Source organism: Schistocerca americana, chromosome 3 (genome assembly GCF_021461395.2).
Source record: "Schistocerca americana isolate TAMUIC-IGC-003095 chromosome 3, iqSchAmer2.1, whole genome shotgun sequence".
NCBI lineage: Eukaryota > Metazoa > Arthropoda > Insecta > Orthoptera > Acrididae > Schistocerca > Schistocerca americana.
In genome coordinates, this window is record NC_060121.1 from 977796938 (window position 1) to 977811786 (window position 14849).

General features: G+C 40.5%; 1 protein-coding gene across 1 annotated transcript in view; it reads right to left on the reverse strand.

Annotated features, from left to right (window-relative positions):
• Nucleotides 1-7414, reverse strand: part of LOC124605342 (protein FAM135A) — a 600028-nt gene extending 592614 nt beyond the window's left edge. Inside the window, exons 1-2 of the mRNA XM_047136953.1 lie at nucleotides 7010-7414; nucleotides 6268-6368 (exon numbers count right to left, since the gene is read on the reverse strand). Of these exons, the coding sequence (XP_046992909.1) occupies nucleotides 6268-6344 (77 nt within the window). The 5' untranslated portion in view covers nucleotides 6345-6368; nucleotides 7010-7414. The remainder of the gene's footprint in view (nucleotides 1-6267; nucleotides 6369-7009) is intronic.
• Between the last annotated feature and the right edge of the window lie 7435 nt (nucleotides 7415-14849).

Genomic DNA, 14849 nt, shown 5'->3' on the forward strand with positions numbered 1-14849 from the left:
GGTTTGGTGGCAATCCAGTACCGTGATGCGCCGAACTATTCCTCCATTCCTCCTCCCCCAGCCCCTCTCCATCATAGCAGCTTATCTCTAACTCAGTTCCTCATTTTAATTGTCCTTATTTCTAGAGGAGAAGACAGAAGTTTTATTTATTCTGCTCCCTTCCATAAAAAATATCTGAAGTCAAACAGTAATGAATGATTCAGTAAGGAAGTACACCAACCTTGGAGAACAGACAACCCGAAATTTGCTCTATAGCACAAAATTGGTATAGGATGGAGAATCCATACAGGATCGAAACTCTCGGCTGCACGTTGAAATTTGATCTCCTTTATTTTTCTTCCAAATTGAGTCCTAGCGCTGGATTAACTGTTGCCTGGAATCCCGATCAGCTGATTTGTGCTTTTAGGCACAATCCCAAAACTGTAGCTGTGTAGGCTTCAGCGGCCAGAGACTTTACATGTAAGTTTTCTGGATACAGTACCGTGTCATACTGTAAATATGTATCGCTAATGAAACCAACCTTTCGCCCAAGGTTACAGAGGCGATCTCCTGGGTAGACCAAGTTCCACTTCCATGTTAACTATCCTATAGTTAACGCAAGTACCTGGATGATATGGTCATCCCCCCCCCCCCCTCGCCCCTCCACCCCTCCAACAGAACGGAAATCAGACTACGAAAAAGACAATGTTTTATGAATGACAAAGCGAACACTCAGCCGTGGTGATTGACACACGTCAGAAACAACTACTGAAATAATAGCAAGAACAACAGAGTGAAGTCGCAGATTCGATTGCCAGTCGAGACAGCCACATTCCAAGTTGCTTTGAACTGTTCAGATTCTTCTAAAGAGGTATTTTCATTTTTGAGGAGCAGAACGAGTGGAACGTTTGGAATGCACCGCCCTGTTGACAGCAAGGCCATTGCAGACGTACCATTAGCTCAAACTAAAAAAAAAAGGCGAAGAGATCCGCCGTTACTTGAAAAAACCATCCCGGTAATCGCCTACCATGATTTAGTGAAAACTTATACGAGAAAATTCTGAGCCAGTGAAGACAGACTTACAAATACGAAACATTAATCCGTAAATCGAATGGCTACCCAAACGTAATACACAGAGTGAGGTGGAGCAGTGGTTAGCACAATGGCCTCGTATTCGGGAGGACAACGGTTCAAACCCGCGTCCGGCCATCCTGATTCAGGTTTTTCGTGATTTCCCTAAATCGCCTCCAGGCAAATGCCGGGATGGTTCCTTTCGCAGGGCACAGCAGATTTCCTTCCCCATCCTTCCCTAATCCGATGGGACCGATGACCTCGTGTTTGGTCCCCTTCCCCAAATCAACCTACCAACCAAACTTAACACCGGAGAGACCTCTCCCGGTCCACGTTCATCGCTTTACTGTAAGACTGGCACACTACAAAGATAAAAAAAGGAGTGTTATCCACAATAGTTCCCAGCCGGCTCTCCAGATTCGGTTATGGGAACGGAGACAATTTCTGCTACCAACCAATGCTTGTGGCATGGTCACTAAAAGCGTAGATTTCGACTTTCATCATAATTCACAGCACCCGTTTTGAGACAGACCATAACTCCCACCCGATCGCAAGAGAACTAGTGTTCTACGCAAGATATGAAACGCAAGGCTCTTTCCTTTGCAGATGTTTTAATAACAGCCGAAAACGAGACTTTCGTACATGGAAAGTCAATGTCTGAAGATGGCCTTGTAAGCCGAAAGCCGGTTAACACACTAAAAGTAATACTGTAGAACAAAAGCAAACATGTGCTTTTCATTTATTAAGAATTAAAACACTGGAATAGCATTTTCACGCAATTTTGCATCAAAAGCAAGTCTAAAGCGAAAGTTTTGCCTGTTGGTCAACGGAACATCTGTACTAGATGCACAACAGAAAATCGCCCTTCTGCAGAAATCTCTAGTAAGGTACACAATGGAGCACAGTTTTATCACCTGATGAGAAAGGTTCTTTGGAACAAGGAAATTCTATAGCGCACAGATTCATATTCAAGAAGAGCTTCTTTCTATCAGTTACTAGCCCTAATACATTCTAAAAAGCCGCACCGAAACCAACAATATCAGCACTCTACAAGCAGTAGGGATGAAGTTCTTTAAGGATACGCATCTTTAATCATACCATCGTCGACGGGACGTTAAACACTAATTTTCGCTTACGAAATGCGATTTTAAAAATCAGGAGCAGCTAAGTAAAAGGTAAACAACGGCATACACTGTCTTCAAGTAAAAGAAACCCTTAATGAGATGTGTGCTGAAACTATAGTGAGATGATTTGGTAATCTCAAAAGAAAGGACCGAGAAAGAACTGTGTAGTCTGAGAAACAACTCAATGGCAAGAGACAACACGACGGACAAGGAAGAGATGAATCGACACTACCACAAATTGTCTAACAGGACGAAAGATAATCGTGTACAGAAATAAGCGTAGAGCTTACATTAATCCGGGAAAGTACATCAGCCTCAAAAAGATGACGGCGCTAGAAGCCTATCTGCTGCGGATATCCTCTACGTGTATGACTGTCTACAGATGCTAAAAAACAACAATACATTGCAAATTATTTATTATAGAAGTTTTCACTTAATACGTATGGACCACTGTAGTTTTATTGTATGGGTAAACGGTAGATAACAGATTGCATACCGAACAATGTGACGCATAAACAGAAATCGAACATGTATTTGTTACGCAACGTGAGGGGGGAGGTGGGTCGGTCACACACAGATCCGTGCAAGCCTTCCAAATTCACGCCACTTCTGCAACTTTCGGGTCAATTTCACGGCTTATTGTCAAGCAGCTGACCATGAGGTAGAGTCTACCCAATTTGGTCCTCGCAGAAGAATCTAAGGTGGTCACCGAGAATCGAACCCAAAGCAGCGGCTCAGACCACGCTTGTTATTTTTATTGATAACATACGGAAGTTAATGCACTAATATGAAGAAATTCAACAATTCACTAAAAATGGCAAGCTATAAAATAATTTAATATTACTGTCCCAATATATCAATTCCGTTCGTTTTCTGGTTACTACTGCTTATATATAATTCGATGCGAGCCATTAATATACATGAATTTTAATTTTAGAGTTGAAAGCCTCGTTCGACAACAACATGTTTCCTGAGCTATTTACTTTTGTCCCAGTTATATCAACTAGTTTCTGATTGCCCACTGCCCACAATTCATATTATGCTTGTGCACAGTCTGAGGATTCAATGTAAGAACAGAAGAAATGAAAGACAAGGGTACAATTCTGTTCAATAGCACGCTTCTGAGTATTACGATTTATTTTAAGAATGAATGAAAGAAAGAATTTCCTGTGGGCCTGCTCCTTGTACGACACTAACACAGTCACGCGGATTTTTAAAACTAACACTTCTGGATGTAAAATAATTCACAAATTCATAGTAACATTGCACGTTATGTCTTCTGCGCTACAAATAAAAAGAAATTTACGTATTTGAATAGTTTCCTTGTCAGAGACATTCTCCATTGGATCCCTTTTTTGGGGGATTTATTCGGTACTGTTTGGGACTTCGCCACACATATCTATACTAAGTCCTCGTCCCAACATCGCCTTTTGAACTTAACAGTGTAGTATCAAGTGTCAGTGATTTTATATATATATATATATATATATATATATATATATATATATATATATGTGTGTGTGTGTGTGTGTGTGTGTGTGTGTGTGTGTGTGTGTGTGTGTGTGTACCTCTTTTACCTCACCGTGGAGCAGTTAGTTACCCTACCAGATCATCGAGTAGTGGGAGAATAATAGTACAACGAGGACAAAATAGTACGTGAAGATCGTTCGAATGTCATTCTTTCAAAATAAAATTCGGCAACGATTGCAGAGTGTGTTTAACCAATGGAAGAGTCACGGAAATGCTGAGAAACGGTAACTGCCAGACACTTGAACACAGATACCGAATGTCCTGTGAAAGCTTACACACAAAATTCAAAGAACCAGCACCAAGTGCGGAATTTAGCAATACGAATCACTCCTGTAAGGATCGCGAAGATTAAACTAATCATAGTCGCGCACAGAGGCATTTAAGCAGACATCAGAACTGAACAGAACGAATCCTAGTACTTGATACACTGGAAAGTATCGCCTGCCATGCATTTCTCAGTGGTTCGTAAAGTACAGATCCTTATGCCCACTTAGATACATTCGGAGGTAAAAGCTCTGGCAATTAAGTCTACTGTCTCGTAAAATTGAAGCACTCTACTATTTATGTTAATCTCTGGCTCGGTCACGCCGAAGAGAAACGTATTGGGAATTAAACGGACACATTTAACACCAGCTTTCGGCTACATTTAAAAAAACTGAAATTAATGTGTGAACAAGTTGCTTCCATCTACTGAAAAGATGCCAACCATTACTTCATGGCAACGCAACTGCTGCTCTATTCGTCAGACCAAACTGAAATACTAATAAGTGGAGCCATAATACGGAAATACGGAAGCGTCCGATCCCGCCCGTCTGCTTTGACCCATGACGTCACAAATATGGCGGAAACAAAAACAAACACACACACTTTCCACAAGAAGCCTGATGACACTAACGGGACAAGCGCGGGAAATGGGGTGTTTTGGGTGGGGGGGCAAACGAAATATAAACAAATTTAGACGCCTTGCGTAGCTACAACGTGTAAATGAAGACAGCCATGCATGAATACCCACCCACCTCCCCAGGGGTCGTAACCCCTGCAACCCATAGAAGATAAAGATGCTTCAGTAGCTGATTAGTGTTTTTTGTCTTTAAAAAAAAAATCTCACGGGATAGAACGAACAGATCAGAAAGATAAATTTAATAAACTAAAACAGAAATTGGAGGAAACAGATAATTAAAATAAGTAATAAGTGTTTCTAAATTTAAAAAAATCTCACGAGATAGAACGAACAGATCAGAAAAGTAAATAAAATAAAACAGAACTGGAGACAGCCACACTCAAACCAAACTCCGCGCCATCATGACGTCACACACGACAGCACCCTTACGTCACGGGTCAAAGCAGACGCGTGTGATCGGACGCTTCTGTCGACCCGTTTCGACCTATTTAAAAAAAAAAAAAAAAACTGTTTTCTACTTGATGAAAAATGACACTAGGGGTTATAATACAAAAACACTCTTACGCATTTTTCACAATTCCTCTCGGACTGGTACCCTTGACTATGTGCCCAGACATTGGACAAGTTTATCGTTTTCACTGTACGTTTTAGCCCCTTATCAAACGACTTACGTCTGTTATAAACGATAGCTTCTTCTAGTCCAAAGACAGCTGTTAAGTTAATGAAGTTACACTATTCAAAATGCCCTTGGAAACTACGAGATCCTAATAAACGGATGATTCAATCGAACTGATGAAAACAGAATACAAACGAACTGCTCTTTTTTACAACAGCGACAAATTTTTACTCGCAATCGCTTATTTCTTCAAACAGTTTGAGTTGAACCCTGTAGCTCAACAGTATAGTCTGTTTAAAGTATGATTATATTAAGTAATGGAAGTGGAAGACCTAAAGCTAGACACTTAAAAACGCCATGGACGCAATCTTGGCGCACAGCTGCACAATAGTGCGTGGAAGCAAATTGCTGTCAACTAGCACGACCAGAGATCGTATTTTGTGACAAATCGTGAGACCTAATTTCCCAATATCTAAGGTTTGTTTCCTTTCTAGAATTTTTTTGTTTCGTTGATCTGAATGTCTGTATGCATCACAAAGGATATCCATTACACAAGTTGTACTGTCACCTACTGAACGATACAAAACATGAAAGACAGGACTCGACTGAAAATTATATCTTTTGCGTTCAGTGACGTTAACTAACCCAACAGTGTACCATGTACACCTCCGATAGAACGTCGAACTTACTGATCCCAAAACTAATTCTCAGTTCAAATGATAAAGGATCTTTTAGCAGTTAAAAGAAAGATAATAACGTTTCACTTTCTTCTTATGCCGCAATTTACCGCGGGTGAGCCACTGCGTATCATTTGCCAAGGGCGTCGCATTCGCTGCAGTCTGTTCCCAGAGTTTAGATCCTCATTTACAAGCAATATTCAAATAACATCGAAGATTAAAAATCCTGACAGCTATGTTACCCGTTAAGGAAATTAAAATTTAGTTGGTAATAAAAGTATACCTGGGAAATGTGTGCCCTGCTGAAATTTGGCATAATAGGCCGGCACATATTGATGACGGATAAAAGCAAAATCAAATGTTACTCACCCTCTCTGGAAAAGATCCACATTGTAGAACTTGTAGAGCTCTACTGAGAACTCCACCGTGGCCTGAAGCTCACTCATGGCGGGACGTTAGGACTCGCCATCCTGCGAAATAAGTTTTTTCTCATACAGTTGCACAGATGGACACGAAATACGAAAACGAACGATACGATGTCTTACGTAATATTTTAGTGTTTGCCGCACTGAAACTGCACCTGATCTTTCGCTCAAAGTGGATGAATGCAGCATGAACGACAGTATGACATATGATACCAAATCCGGTGACTACACTCATATACCGAACCGGATCATAACACCCCTCAAATTTTTTGCATGTTTCAGAGAGTGGAAATTATGTGACGCTAATACAGCAAATGGATGACTGCAGGCTCTTTTTACACTTCTTGGAACAAAAAAAATGCTGGATAAAATGTCACGTAAACATGTCTCTCTCGTGCTGTTTACTAACCTCTAAGGGAACTTTGGAATACTGACATGTGTGTAATGGCATTCAGCAATATTTGCTGGAGGCGCAAGAACAGTTGATGGAGCACACGGTCCATCTACATTCTACTGCGGTCTCCCAACATTTTTCATACTGTTTGTTAACGGGAGTCAATTGACGCATGAGGAACGTCAATGCAAATCATAATTATAACAATGATTATAGGCCTACATATTTTCAGTTTCAATGTTGTCGTTACTAGTATTAAAGAAAGTGAGAATATTGTTTACAGGAAACTGACCTTTCCACTTTATCAAGCGACGATCATTCTCGCAGATCCTGTATTTAGAAACACTGAAATTCTCATGAGGGAACTAACTGAATCGACTGAAATGCAACATTTCTTATTCCACTGTCAAGCAAGTACTAGAAACAAAAAATAACTGCACCTTGCAAAAGACAACTGAACTCATGCTGAATTCTTGACGCATACACACGCAAAACAGCTCCTTTTGAAATTATATTTTCGCCGCTACATATGACACTATCGATTACAAAAAAAAACCTCTTACCCTGAAATTAATAAAGTGCTTAAGACAAGCAACGTCACACTACACTTAGGCGCACACGACAAACACCGAAAAAATAACTTAAAACGCGGTATTTTATACATAGTCCGCCTCATTCCGAAATGTCAAAGCCACCCCGCCGCCATCATCGAAACTTGTTTCTCGGATTCATCATTGCCAACAGTTCTACAAAATGTTGAATACTTGCAACTTGACGACAAAGAAAAGTTTGACATATAACATTGTAAACAACGTGCAGAACACGTGTCATATCTTAAATACATCTCATACTCTATATAAAGCGTGTGTTACACGTGTAAAACCGTGCACCAATGCTCTGGCCGCTGCCGGAACGGCTGCTGTTGGCAGCGCTGATACTCGTCCTGACATCTTACGGAGAACTGTAAGACTACTTGAACATCTGCTAAAGAGCCATCTGTTAGTCATTGACGAAGCGTTGAAGGACAAACAGCTGCAAAGTTCAGCTGCAGTCGACGGAATCTGCTTTTCGGTCGTCTTTGCAGGTGGACATGGAAAAATAAACACAGTTGCAGTGCGCACATTTGCTTATATTTCTTCGTAATTCGTTATTTATTTGATTTGGTAGTAGTTAAATATGTGTTAGACCTACGTTATTGTCTGTTAATTTTAATTTAGTTCTTCGGCCACAGATTTCAGTACTATTCCTCGTGATTAGGAGTGCCGTATTTATATTTTTTAGTTAATTTATACAATGCAAGCATACTTCCCACGTTTAGAACTTCAGGGTGCCGTGCGTACTGTTTCGGACGACTGACATACGTGAAATCGCCTTACAACAGCAAAGCAAATATGAAGTACACAAAGCTGTAACGTTTAGAGTGATATTAAAGTCTTCGTTTCTCATTTTATTTGCATATGTACCGGTAAAGTACAATCATCGTACAGTACGTCTTTAAAAATCTAGCATCTCTCAATACGACGAAGTTTATATTAATTCCCTTTATGGTCGATTAACACTAGTTTTATACTGACTTTATCGTTATTATTTAATGGGAACAGCAACCGCTCTGACTTTCACGTAAACAGAAAAAGTGGAACAACAGAAAAACTACAGTACAACTGAATAAATGAGATTCCCACTAAATGTTGCCAAACATATTTACTGCTCCGCCAGTTTCATAACTGTTTGTATTAAAGTTATCTTCTTTTTTCGATTATTCTGTGATTACAGCGCAGTGTAGAGAAATGGTACATGTTTTAATCTAAATTCGACAGCTTTCCGATACCAAAAACTCTTGACCTCTCGGCAATTAAACGTCATATTGTCTGACCTGCTCTTGAGTCGTCTGATTTACAAACGCGTAACGACACTAGCACCTTACAAGAAACATTTCGTTACAGGGGAATTCTGTTTTCAGAAAAAAAGATTGCTCTACTACTACACATCGCTTCCGTGTTCTCTAAGTCATTTTCTCTAACAGAAACTCGACTTTGGAACAATCTTCCCCGAAATATTAGCGAAATTAAAGTCCTTTCAAAACTTCAAAAGACAGCAAATGGCCCACCTTCTGTCACAACAAGTATCTCTTCCATATACATGTCTGCAGCTCACTCTCATCAACCCTCCCTTCCCCTCCACTTTTCCCTTCCCTTGTATACACAGTTCTCTATCGAAATTCTCTTCTTTCTCAAAAGCCATTGACATTTTCATTTTAATATTCTCCTCTTTCATTATCCTTTCCACTTCTTCTAATATAAAACAATGCTACAAAAGTGCTAAACTAATCAATATCATTCTTTATGCCTCCATTATTTATTATTATTATTATTGACAATTATTAATTTTATTAACAATGCAAATTGTTATTATTGAGTTTGTTATGTAATAACTAGTTAGTATCATTCCTAATGCATCCGTTATTGTGCAATGTACACAAAAGTTTTTTAGATTAGGTGACTCTCCATCCAGTCTACATATAGGCTGCTGTAGAGGACCCGAAAATATCGGTGTTAAATCTAAAGAAATGTCGCCTACAGAAGAGAGCGTTAAAATCCTAGTGTTTAAATGCCGAAACATTCGCAACAAAGTGCCAGAGTTTGAAGTGTTCCTGGAACACAGTGGAGCTCGCATAATATTATTAAGTATAGAAAGCTCATTAAAACCCGAAATTGACCGCAGTGAAATTTTTGGGGAATATCCAAGTGTATATCTAAAGGGCAGGCTAACAGTAAAAGAGATTGTGTGTTTGTCGCAACAGGTAAGAAACTCAAATCCACCAACGTAGAAATTGAAGCAGTATGCGTTATTGCCTGAGCAAGACTCGGGCATCAACTTTATCATCGGGTCCTTCAATCGACACAAGATTAACCTTCAGAAGACACCAAAAACCTTAGGGAAAACCTAAGTTCAATAATGCTTAAGTTCCTGAGTCATGCTGTCATCATTGGAGGAGATTTTAATCATCCAATAATCGACTGAGAAACTTACAATGTTGTTAAGTGTAGGGCGTCACAAGACGTTCTGCGTAACATTACTAAACGATCTCTTTGATAACTGTCTAGAACACATTGTTCGGAGGCCCACTTATCGTGGCAGTAGAACTAATAGCAGTAAATAAATAGACCTGACCTCTTTATACGCTCAGCGAAGCAGAAAAGAGGCAGTTTTGTTACATCTTAATAAAGAATTTAAAACATTTACCTCTACTGCGTCTTCGCTGGCCGTCAGGGCTCAGTTCGAAGAGGGGTTCTTCACTGAAGACAAATCTACTCCAGTCAATGAGATTCTAGGCCAAGGATGTGTCTCGAGACCGCACCTCCACAGAGACGCACGGAGGAGATAGAGAAGATCCAAAGAAGAGCGGCGCGTTTCGTCACAGAGTTATTTGGTAAGCGTGATAGCGTTACGGAGATTTTTAGCAAACTCAAGTGGCAGACTCTACAAGAGAGGCGCTCTGCATCGCGGTGTAGCTTGCTGTCCAGGTTTCGAGAGGGTGCGTTTCTGGATGAGGTATCGAATATATTGCTTCCCCCTACTTATACCTCCCGAGGGGATCACGAATGTAAAATTAGAGAGATTCGAGCGCGCACGGAGGCTTTCCGGCAGTCGTTCTTCCCGCGGACCATACGCGACCGGAACAGGAAAGGGAGGTAATGAGAGTGGCACGCCAAGTGCCCTCCGCCACACACCGTTGGGTGGCTTGCGGAGTATAAATGTCGACGTAGATGGTGGGCCACTTACTTACCTGACTATCGGCCGCCATACGGCCCACCAATTAAAGAGTGATGGTCTAGCGTGCCGTTTCATTTCATAGCAGAACCGCTTTAATTGTCATCCTCGAAATCCTTACAGCACAGTGGTACGTCGACGATACTCTATGCCTCCCTTTGTTGCCCTTCATGGCATGCCATCCTGGGCTTAAATCGTGCCAAACCATACCTTGGCTGGCGTTGTCGCTGGATCTCTCTCCAATTGGAAGCGTACTGTGCAATATGGGCAGGGCCCTCCAACTAGCTCGGGATTTTGACAATCGAACGCGCCAATTGGACAGAATTTGGCACGATATCACTCAACAACTGTCTATCAGTGCCAAGCTGAGTAACTGCTTGCGTAAGGGCCAGAGGTGGACCAACGTACATTACTGATCTGCTCAAATTGTGAAGCTCTTTCTGTTAAATAAATGATCCAATTTTTCTGAAATTCTAATCATTTGTTTGTCTGTTCATGTACATCATATCTACCGATTTCCATCTCATTCGGATAATTTCTTCATGTTGGGTCTTTTTTTTTTTTGAATGTGATAGATCCGAACAAAAGAATATTACGTGGTGATTTCTTTCGTAAAAGGAACGACGTATCTATTAAAGATTAGCAACGAGAGCAGACAATTTGAACTTTATTGTCGTAAAATTACGTGAGAACTCGTAACTTGTTAGATGACCAAATGAAGAGAGTGGCCGCTGCGGCGTACAAACAAGGCGAAATATTGCGGAATTATTTTTGACAGCACTCGCAACGAAACCGGAACTGAAAAAATGTATCAAATAGATACGTCCACATGACAACAATGGAAATTCGAGAAACCTTATGTCTGAAAACACTGCAAGGCGTATGTGAAAAGATATTCAACGGCAGCTGGAAAAAGATGGGCTGGATGTTGCGTTGTGTAAGGCTCAAGGTCTTGACAAAGCCGCGTCACCGTCGGGTGTACATCGAGGAGTACAACGAAACATTCGAAAAATCAATCCAAAAGCTCTGTTCAGTCCTGTGCTAATCATTCCTTAAATATATGTGTAGTCCATGCATTCTCATGTGTTCCCTCTAGCATTACATGTATCGAAACTGTAGAGTAGTCGTAGTCGTTCTTCTCGTCTTCTGCTATAGACAGGAATTTATTTTAAAAAAATTGAAACTATTGTCTGACACTCGCTGGAGTGAGCACTTCGGAAGATAGGTAATATCAATCCCGGAAAAGCCTTGATACTACATCTGCAGCAAGCTTGCTGCTTCCAACAATGTACGACTTTACCTTTTTGACGTAAGTCGGCTTTTGACACACAGTACTGGATGATGTAAATTTAGTCCAATAATATCTACAGTTTCCAAAAATGGCTTTGGATATAGGACTCGCCAAATTAAAAACCCTGAATGAGTTTTAGTGACAGAACAAACTGCACTTATTATAGACAATGCTGTTACTTTTGGCACTACAAATGCAATAACAATACTGACCGACGAGGAAGAAGGAGGAGAAATAAAACAATGCCGGGTGAATCACTCATGACACTCGATTGTCGATTCAAGAAGTAATTCGTCGATCATTGTTTCAATCTAGTACTGGAAATGTTACAATGGTAAACGGCCATGACGGAAATGACCAATATTTTCCACGCTGTTGAAAGAAAATTTGTATTTGAAGCGTCCGATAACACTCTGGCTGTGGCACTAAAGAATCTGGTAGAAATTTACGATAAGTTTGACAAGGAGCAGGAATTGCCGGCACGGTAACTCAGCGTGTTCGGTGAGAGGGTTAGCTGCCATCTGTAATAAAAAAAAACTGAGTTAATCGATCAACAACGAACTTCAACGGATGTATTACGACGTCCGCCCCGAGCAGATGCAACGAACAAAAGCGAACAAAACGAGATTAAAAAAAAAAAAAGTGGTCAGCACGACAGACTGTCAATCCTAAGGACCCGGGTTCGATTCTTGGCTGGGTCGGAGAATTTCTCCGCTCAGGGACTGGGTGTTGTGTTGTAATCATCATCATGTCATCCCCATCGACGCGCAAGTCGCCGAAGTGGCGTCAAATCGAAAGACTTGCACCAGGCGAGCGGTCTACCCGACGGGAGGCCCTCGTCACAAGACATTTCATTTCATTTCACCAGTATGGACATTACTGCTAGATGAACAGCCCAAGATATCCTTCAGTTTATAATGGAACTTGAGTGAACCATTATCCTGTGCATCACTAATAGTCCAATACGTTTTAATTATTTGTCTTGGCTGCGTCACGCGAGAGAAGTTTTTCTGATCTTACAAAAAATATCTTCCCTCTACAATGAATCAAGAATGACTAGCCAATCTGCCCATTTTATCAAATGAAAAAGATTTCAAAATAAATAGATTTCAGCGAAGTTATTGAGAATTGCAGTAAAACAGACACCAAAACGTATACTATAATAACATTAATGATAACTGCTCTCTTGTACTGAGGCTGCTAAACTAACTGATATTATTATTGTAGAAACTTTGTTTCCGGACATATAAAATAAAAGGTAATTTTCTCATTCTGTTCTTTACTGTTAAGTTGCAGCCTGCTTGATGGCTTCTGTGCTAAATACTGATTCATATTCAAAGTTGCTAGCCTATACGTTTAAGTATGTATATTACAATTGCTAGAGCGTAGAGTACACACATTATAAAAACTTGGTTTCTTATGGACTGGTCTCTCACAAAACCCAAAGAATTTCTGATCGTATACAAAGAGTGTTAGTAGTACCAAAGTTAGTATACAGAACAATGGACGAGCAGGAACTGTAGCTAAGAGTAGCAATCCAAAAGCAGACACGCGTAATTCCGGCTCAAAATGCTCCTTTACAAATAAAAATCCAACGGTATTGCACTAATTTCACTCTTGCACAAATGCAAAGATGTGTGATATACTCTTACATATTAGTGCCAGTGATGTTGAGAAACAACTGAAATCGCTAAAATTGAACAAAGCTCCAGAATTTTTGGCTGAGCTAGCCCCTCTTTCAAGCATAATCTACCGCAGATCTTTCAAACAGAAATCCCATCCCAAAGGCTGGAAGAAAGCACAGGTCACACGCGTCTACGAGAAGGGTAGCACAGGTAGTAAAGGTAATGTACAAAACTACCGTCCAATATTCTTGAAGTTCATTTGTTGTAGACACTTAGAAAATATTCTGAGCTCAAACATGATTTATCTCGAACAGACTGACCTCCCCCACGCTGGTTAGCATGGATTACGAAAACATCGATTATGTGGAACCCAACACGCACTTTTCGCCATGACATGGTGAGAGAAGTCGGATTTCTTGATTTACGAAAAGCATTTGACTCAGTGCCACATCTATGCTTATACTACCGTACACTGAATCAAGCGAAATTTGTGAATGGAGCAGGAACTTTTTGGTGGGAATGATGCAGCATGTTATCTTGCATAGAGTGTCATCGACAGATTCAGAAATAACTTTGGGCACCCCAAGGAACTGTTTTGGGACCCTTGCTGTCCATGTTGTGTAATAACGACTTTGTGACAATATTAACAGTAGCCTCAAACTTCTCGCAGATGATGCGGTTATCTATAATAAAGTACCATCTGAAAAAAGAGGCTACAAAGATATTCTGTCGAATCACTAGAAGATTTCAGAGTGGTGCAACTTGTTTTAAATATTCAGAAATGTAAAACTGTGCACTTCATAAATAGAAAAAAAGGTTGTAGCCTATGACTACTACATCGATAAGTCCGAACTGAATCTGTCAACTTATACAAATACCTGAGCGTAACAATTTGTATGGATATGAAAGGGACGATCACATAGACTCAATCGTTGGTAAAGCAGGTGGCCGACTTCGATTCAGTGGTAGAATATTAGGAAAATGCAATCAGTCTACAAAGGATATTGCTTACAAAACACTCGTGCGACCCTTCCTAGAATATTACTCAAGTGTGTGGGACCCATACCAAAGGAGATATTGAATGTACACAGAGAAGGTAGCGCGAACGGCCAGGGATCTGTTTAACCTGTGAGACAATGTCGCAGAGATGGTGAAGAAACTGGACTGGCAGGCACTCCGGTAGGGATTGTGAAGACTCGATTATTTGGAATACAGCGCGCATACAGGCATTTAAACAGTCAATATTTCTGCGCTTCATAAGTAAATGAAATGGAAAGAAGCCCAAATAACTAGTAGCCTCTCCAATGCACTTCACAGTTGTTTTGCAGAATATGTATGCAGAAGCAGGTATTTTAGAGAAGAGATAAGGAATTCACATCGTCGACTACTCAATTTCAGTTTACCGTTTTTCACGTAACGCACGTAAGGCGAATACCAGAATGATC